At 48.9% G+C, this 7,960-nt stretch overlaps 1 protein-coding gene and 1 long non-coding RNA gene across 8 annotated transcripts in view; one reads left to right on the top strand and one right to left on the bottom strand.

The window, feature by feature from the left end:
* Window positions 1-1,549, top strand: part of LOC106939274 (uncharacterized) — a 5,732-nt gene extending 4,183 nt beyond the window's left edge. For all 4 annotated transcript variants that reach the window (XR_001422801.1, XR_001422802.1, XR_001422800.1 and 1 more), the window contains one exon: window positions 46-1,549. This is a non-coding gene — a long non-coding RNA (uncharacterized LOC106939274). The remainder of the gene's footprint in view (window positions 1-45) is intronic.
* On the bottom strand, window positions 251-6,880 carry znf365 (zinc finger protein 365). 4 transcript variants are annotated; one of them, XM_015021631.1, is made up of 6 exons: window positions 6,578-6,875; window positions 3,884-4,464; window positions 3,500-3,809; window positions 3,241-3,417; window positions 2,833-2,870; window positions 251-2,542 (listed from the first exon to the last, which is right to left on the bottom strand). In XM_015021631.1, the coding sequence occupies exons 2-6, from the start codon at window positions 4,452-4,454 to the stop codon at window positions 2,253-2,255; spliced, it is 1,386 nt and encodes a 461-aa protein (XP_014877117.1). In that variant the 5' UTR covers window positions 4,455-4,464; window positions 6,578-6,875; the 3' UTR covers window positions 251-2,252. The 4 variants fall into 4 exon arrangements, with proteins under 4 accessions (XP_014877117.1, XP_014877118.1, XP_014877119.1 ...); XM_015021632.1 differs by having other exon boundaries at window positions 2,235-2,542; window positions 2,833-2,873; window positions 3,246-3,417; window positions 6,578-6,876; XM_015021633.1 differs by having other exon boundaries at window positions 2,235-2,542; window positions 3,246-3,417; window positions 6,578-6,876.
* Between the last annotated feature and the right edge of the window lie 1,080 nt (window positions 6,881-7,960).

Raw genomic sequence — 7,960 nt, 5'->3', positions numbered from 1 at the left:
CTCTCATTCTCCCTAGGCGAGTGTGGTTTGTCCTGCGACGGACAGGTGACCCATCAGGTGACCCATCAGGTGACCCATCAGGTGACCCATCAGGTGACCCGTCAGGTGTCAGGTGACCCGTCAGGTGACCCGTCAGGTGACCCCTGACCCCACTGGGACAGGAGGTGTGAGCAAATGGATGGAAGGGAACTTGGTAGGATTCTGTGTTTTTGCAGTGCAGCTGTCAGATTCTCCTCCTTCCTGTCTTTTCTGCTTCGACCTGATCGAGTCGTTTTATTTACACGGAACCAGAACATTTAGTAAAACACGGAACCGGAACCAGAATCTGTGTGAATGAAGGAAACATCTGGAACATTTTCCACCAATCCGGATCGGCTGGTTCTCTCCCGGTTCTGTTGGTTCTAGATCATGGTTATGATCAGACCATCAGAACCAGCTGAACACCAACGCTGTGATGAGGACCGGGTCAGCAGAACCACGGGTCGGCGCCAGTAGAACTCTGGGAGGAACAGACTCATCGGATCGGGGCGCAAACACTGCAGGCGACCCGTTTCTGGTTCTGAGCCCGGTTCAGACCCAGAGAACATCCAGAGGGTCCGGCATCCATCAGGTTCTGCTTTATTTTGGTACCGATACCGAGGTTCTGGGCTCGGTTCTGAACAGTGGACTGGTCTCTAAGACGCCTGACCGATCTTAGAAACACTTCTGGGTTTAATCCAGAACCAAACCGGGCCTTGGACCAACATTTAGTTCATGTAGGATGTATCAGACCCAGACCCGGTACCAGTCGGTGCTTCCTGACCCAAACCGGAGCTGAAGGAGAGAAACCTGCTGCTGCGGCTCCAGAACCGGGTCAGGGAGCGGCTCCAGAACCGGGTCAGGGAACGGCTCCAGAACCTCTCCCCTCAGTCTGGAGGTTTATTTCAGAAACAGCCTCAGCAGCTGCTGCCGGCTGGTTCCTGGTCCATTTAATGGACGGGTTCGGGCTCAGAACCTCTCAACCCGACCAGATCCAACAGAACTCATTTCTCTGGTCTGATCAACTGGACCGGGTCAGTCGTTCTCCTGAAGGTCCTGATGGTTTTCTTTAGGTTCTTCCAGAACCTCTAAGGATTTTTAAGGTGAATTTCTAGATTTCCAGAACCTTTAATGGTGAGTCTTTACCGACGTCCAGTGGTGGACGCCGCTAGCTAAACGTTAGCTACGCTAACCCTAAAGCAATAATTATAATCATTAGTCCTGATAATGTTAATGGCTATACCAACATGTATTCCGCTAAGGCTAAAGCTAAGGCTAAAGCGCTCTACCCACATGTTGTTTTGCTAAAACTGATGCTAAAATGCTAAACCAACATGGTCTTAGTGGAAGCTAACACGCTAATCTCAACCATGTTGATGCCCACCATGTGTCACAAGAAAAACATGTTTGTTTGTTTGTTGTTTACATGCCATTTGCTCGATAAAGATAAGTGGGAGAAAAAGAGAAAAGGTATGGAGAGGAAACTGTCTCCACCCCTTCAAAATAATGGCATGGAAACGTCTGAACACTTGAAGAATTGCTAACAGTTGATAACCAAAACTTTAACAGATGTTGAATTTTATTCAACTGAAAGTTTATAAACAGCCGAATAAATTTGAATTTATCTGGAGAATTCAATCTAAGCTACGCTAACGGTTTAAACTCAATGAAAAATTAGCTGTGCTATTAGCGCATTAGCACATTAGTGGAGATGTTCCCACCACAGCTGACATCTATTGTTGGACAGAAAATATTTGCTCAGGATGTTGATTCACATCTTTATGGTCCAAAGAACCTGGATCAGAACCTGGATCAGAACCTGGATCAGAGGAAAACTGTTGAATCCGGATCCGTCCTCTGGAAAACCGGACAGAAAAAGCAACAGAGCCCAGAGAAATCCACCAGGAAGATCTGCTGCCTGCATGCAGAACTCCTGGAGGTTCTGTAGAACCGGGTCAGAATGAGAAGGTTCGACCGAAGGAGGGAGAGTTTCTGATTAATAAATACTCTGGTTCTGACCCGATCAGTTTGTGCTGATGTATGATGAACCAGAACCGCCCTGCAGAGGTTTGATCCAGAACAGAACACAGCTGGTACATTTAGCCTGGTCCAGTTGGTACTTCTGTTGGTTCTGATTACAATCAGAACCGGGTTACTTTCTGGTCCACTTCACCTCAGCAGACAAACATCCAGAACTAGAAGGTACCAGCAGAACTCTGGGATCGATTCAACGCCTACAGGAACCGAGGGAAGCCGGTTCTGCTGAGGTTCTGTTCAGGCCCGTCTGTCTGGGCCGTCTCTGCAGTTCTAGGCCTCGTACCCGGTGGACCGGCGCCGCTGCTGGTTCCAGATGTCGTCTCTGTGCTCTGGCCGGCAGAACAGCCTGGAGGACTGGGCCAGGCGTTCCTGGCGCTCCCGGTCCCGGTCCGGACCCGCTTTGGAGCCCGGAGGCCCGCCGCCGAACCGGCAGGAGGACTGAGTCCTGTTGTCATGGAAACCGGAGAACAGCTGACCCCCTGCGGACCTGGAAACATCAGAGACGGTGACCGGGTCAGAGGACGATCCAGAACCGCCAACCGACCAGGAACCAGCAGAACCAACTGACCCAACCATGAGGCACGGTGGTGGCTCCATCATGGTCTGGGTACGGGTTCAGAGGTCGCCATCGTCCAGAATGACGGAGGAAAATGTTTATTTTATGTTTCTACAGATTAAAATCGAACCGATCCGTCCTTCAGGTTCTTCATTTGATTGTTTCGGCCTGAAGTCAGAAACGTTTTAACATTTTGATCAGATGAAGAAAGAAAAGCTGACCTGCTTTTAGTGATTCTGTGTCGGCCGTCATCAGTCTGCTGCTGAAAGAGGACAACAAAAAGTCAGAAAAACATTTAATAAGAAAGAAAAAGTCTAAATAAAGAGGAGGGTGACTAGAAAAGAGAAAAATCAGCAAATCTAAAGCAGGAAAAAAGGAGAAACAACAAACTCAGTGTTTCTCATCCTGGACCTCAGGCCTCCTGTCCTCCAGGTTTCAGGTGTTTCCCTTCTGCCACCTGGATTGTATCTCTGGGTGATTAACAGGTTTCTGCAGTACCTGATGGTCCTGCAGTCATTTGGATCAGCTGTTCTGGAACAGAGGCTCATCTAGAACATGCAGAGCAGGGGGGGGGGGACCAGGGTGGAGAAACGCTGAGCTAACTGATGCTCTCCACCAGGGGGTGCTGCTGTACCTTGTGGCGGTCGCCCGGCGCCGGGCCGCCGTTCACCTGGTAATACTCCACCAGCCTCTCTGCCAGGGCGATCCGACCCAGCAGGTTCTCGATGAAGCGCTGGATCCGGACTTTCCCGCTCGTCTCCTGGCGGGCCGCGGCCTCCAGGAACCTCTGGATGGTGAGCACCTCCCTGGAGACCAGCAGAACATCAACCCAGATGCTGGATGCTCTGACCCGCTCCGGTCAGAACGTCGGACCCAGGTGGCCCCTACCTCTCCCGGCGCTCCAGCTCGCTGTCGGAGGCGTTGAGCTGCTCCCTCAGAGCGGCGATCACCATGACGGCCACGTCCACCTGCCGGCTGAGCGAGCGCTCCCGCTCCGCCACCTGCTGCCGCTCCTGGGCCAGGTGCTGCGAGTGAGCGCGCTCACACAGCAGCTCGGTGTCGGTCCGGGCCAGCTCCGTGCTGACCTTGGCCAGGCGCCGCTGCATGGTGCCGTCGGCGGCCCGCAGGATGCTGGCCAGCCGCCGCCGCACCGCCGCCGAGGCCGCCGCCGTCTCCCGGCCGCAGTAGGAGCTCTGCGCTGGTGGAGCCAGTGAAGAAGAGACGTTAACTTCCTGCTGGTGGACGAGGAGACGCGCTGGAGGAGAAACTCACCAACCGGGTCCGGGTCTGGGGACGCCGGAGGGAACTGGAGGTGATGGAGGCGTCCTGAGTCCGACTGTTTGACTTCTGACTCTTCTCTGGTCTCTTCTGCTTCCTCTCCATCCTCCTCTTCCTCCCCGGTATCTTCATCATCCACCCCTTCCTCCTGCGTCCCCACGCCGACGCTCTGGGTCCGCCTCCTCACCGCGCCGTAGGAGTGCAGGTAGCCGCTGTCTCTGCTGTCGCTGAGGGAGCGGACGTGAGGCGGCCGCGCGGCGCCGTGCTGCCCCCTGCGGGCCGGGAGGCTGGTGTCCTGCCAGGCGATGGCGGCCGCCAGCGGGTCGGGGAGCGACCCCGTAATGCTGAAGTCTCCAGACACAACGTCCGGAGAGCGGTAGGAGTGGCGGTACTCCAGGTGGGCCCGCAGGGAGGCCAGGCTGCGGAACCGCTGCTGCTCGCCGCATCGGGGGCATCGGAACGGGAGCTCACAGGAAGTGACGGAGTCCGGAAGGGCGCCGCAGGCCTGACCGTTCCTCTCCAGCAGGAAGGAACCAGAACCTCTGGAGCACAACTTCTGCTGCATCTCTCCACTCCTGAAGAACAGGAAGAGAACCTGTTGGTACCGTTAAGGTCGTTTCATACCGAACGGTTCAACTTCCTCACTTTGACAGCTGAAGGTTCATTTAGGGACTAAAGTTTTCTGGTCATCACAGATCAACACTGAAGGAAACTGGGGCGATCAACAGGTGCAACCCGACTTTCATCCTCTAGATCAGGGGTGTCCAAAGTGGGTCCTGGAGGCCCAAAGTGGGTCCTGGAGGCCCGGCATCCTGCATGTTTTATTTCTCTCCCTGGTGGTTGGAACAACCTCCTCAGCAAGTCAATGTTCCTCTCAGGCCTCTAATGAGCATCATTTGATGGAGGTGTGTAAAACCAGGGAGAGACTAAAACATGCAGGATGCCGGGCCTCCAGGACCCACTTTGGGCCTCCAGGACCCACTTTGGGCCTCCAGGACCCACTTTGGACACCCCTAGTCTAGATGCTCCACTAAGGAAGCCTGGATAAAAGTCTGCAGTAACGGGGAACCTGCTGGCTTCAGTCAAATTTAAGACCAAATAAACCGTAAATATTAGGGATGATTGGGATCCTGCAGGCTGTTATGGGTTGGCAACACAAGTGGGTCAGTGGCAAAAATGAACGTCATCCATCAAACCTTGGATGAATTTGCACTTATGATAGATGCAAACAAAGCTAGCTAGCAAAGGTACATTAGCAGCTAGTTACTGAGCTACAGAACTCAATGAAAACGTCTGAGCGACTCAAACTGCCTGACAGAAAAGTCCTCAAAAGCAAAAACTCCATAAAGATGAAATCAGTCCTGCAACGATTAAATTTCAGACTTGATTCATGTATTTAGGCCAACTTACATTTTTAAATACATTTAAGAGATTTTAAGGCTTTTTAAGGATGACCTGACTGAATGCATCTGTTCCTATCGCCGACGTTTTAATGAGCCTGTTTCTATATTATTTTGTTTTCAATGCATCAGCAAAATCACAACCAGCAAAACTGACTAAGTTGGAAAAGTGGAGCGAGAACTGCCACAGGCTGATTTCCAGAACTTTCTAAACCCAGATTAGATTAGGGAATACGGTCGTTTACTCATGCATTTGGCCAATTGCAGATTACAGAGAATTAAGAAAATCTGCCGATTTATCGGTGCATTTCAGGCACATGACAGCAGGAGATGTTGTGACTAATGACTGCAGCTTCCCATCCGACCGCCGAGCCCGACCTGCTGATTCTGATTTTGGCCGGTACCGATTCTAAGATAAGGTCCGATTCTCATGGAAGTGTTGGATCTCCCAAAGTTCAGGGTCGGTTCACTGCCCATGTTTAAAACAGAGGAACCGGGTTTTCTCTGTTCAGACGTCTGCTACGCGCTAACACGACGTCACTGGAGGTCAGGATTAGTTTAATCCCTGACTGACTCAGTTCAGTGAATCAGGAATCTGTTCAGAATCAAAAGTCGTTTTAGAATCAGGACTTTGTTCAGAGAATCAGATCAATCTTTCTCTGTATATTCAGGGCAGAACGTTTCTTTCCTGGAGTTAGAAAAGACATGAGGGCGGAGTGATGCTGTGGGCCGAGGCCTTATTGAGTTCTCGTAGTGAGTTCTAGTGAACAAATGGATCAGAACTTTGAACTAGTTCTTTCAGGAAAGAATCTTTCTGTTCACACTGAGTTTCTGAATCAGAACCCAGGATGATCTCCAGAGGTCCAAACAAAGCCGAGGCCCACAGCATGATGAACCACCACCGTGCCGAGGCCCACAGCATGATGAACCACCACCGTGCCGAGGCCCACAGCATGATGAACCACCACCAGGCAGACAAACTTTGCCTCCTGAAGGTTTCCAGAGATTAAACCAGATCAACCTGAACTAAAGAAACAATTAGACACAAATTAGGATGAAATAGAGAAAAACATGTAAGATATAAATTAATCATGAGAAACTGATCAACTCTCCATATTTATCCCAGGTATTTTAATATTTAATGATTCGTGGATGAGTCTTCATAGATTACAGGATCAAAATAAATCAGCTGTTAATGCACAGATATTAAATTATCAGAATGGGGCTAATTATGAATGAAAAATGAGACTAAGTGGGTCTGATCGACCCGAACTGCAGCTTCACTCACAGAACATCAGCCGAACCGGGCCAGCATGGTTCCGTTTAATCTGGTTTTAATTCTCCAGCTCCAACAGGTCAGTCCGTCCTCTTAGTCTGTTCTGCTCCGGCTGGCAGCAGCGAGCTGTGACCCAGTAACGCCGGCCCGAACCGGAACCAGAACCAGAACCGAGCAGCGGCTCCTTCTCACCGACTGAAGCGGGTTTAGGCGGAGCGTCTCCGGCTGAAGGAGTCATGTCGCAGACAGAGACGGTCCTCCATGATGTCATCAGCAAGCTGGCCACGCTGCTGCCGACACACTTCCGGTTGGGCTTTTCAGAATAAAACCACGCTGACGGTCACTGCTATCGTTTACAACAGAGAAATCTTTAATAATCTGAATATTATCTCGCCAGATTAACATTGCAGTGCCACATAAACTCAGAAATAGTTCATTAGTAATAAACTAGAAAACAAAGGTGCCGACTACATCCGGTAGCATCGAAAAGCCTCAGAATCCAACCGGAAGTAAAAACTGGCTGGACTCGTTACGTTTTCTGCATGTTTTTCTTTCCTGCTGTAGCGGAGTTAAATCTATACATTATCCATAAAATGGTTTACAAAATGTATTTTATTAAAATGTATAAATTAATTCATTATCAGAAATCAAACAAAAATAGCTAAAAAAAATATTAGCGCTTAATGTATTTCTTACATTTTACTAATATGTTCTTAATAATAGTAATTTTGAGTTTGACTCTAAATCGAAGTCAGTCCAGGTAGGCATAAGGTTTAATGTGGCTCTGTACCATCACTGGAGGGATTAAACTAACAGACAAAAACACAATAGAACAACGTCTGACCCTCAGATCTGATTAGAGTTCAGGACATGAACTGGAGAAGGACAATAACATTGTAATGTTCTACATATCATGTGAAATTTATATTTTAAAAAATTACAAATTATATTTTTTCTTTTCTTTTACAATAATAACCAAAAACAAACAAATGAAAGAAACAGAAACAATCTCACAGTTTTTGATATAATCAGAAAACTTTGGATTAATCTTGGGGTCTCACTTTTTCTATGCTGCTAAATATATTATAATAGATATTATTATTATATTAACTCTGAAAATCGTCAACTAAAAAACATGTTGAATTTTATTTTCATATATGCAACATTTTTTTATCCACAAACAAAATCTTGTCAAACTGAACCAGTTAAATCAGGTTCTGGTTCCATCAGAGCTGAACAGAACCTGGATCAGCAGAATAACAGCAGCAGAGTGTTTGTGTTCACACTGGGAGTCACTAGAAGGATTCATGTGTTCACACTGGGAGTCACTAGAAGGATTCATGTGTTCACACTGGGAGTCACTAGAAGGATTCATGTGTTCACACTGGGAGTCAC

This window comes from Poecilia latipinna, unplaced genomic scaffold, assembly GCF_001443285.1.
Source record: "Poecilia latipinna isolate Pla-1442-1.1 unplaced genomic scaffold, P_latipinna-1.0 Scaffold2817, whole genome shotgun sequence".
In the NCBI taxonomy this organism is placed as follows: Eukaryota; Metazoa; Chordata; class Actinopteri; order Cyprinodontiformes; family Poeciliidae; genus Poecilia; species Poecilia latipinna.
Note: the sequence above shows the minus strand (reverse complement) of the source record. Positions and strands in the feature narration are given on the sequence as shown.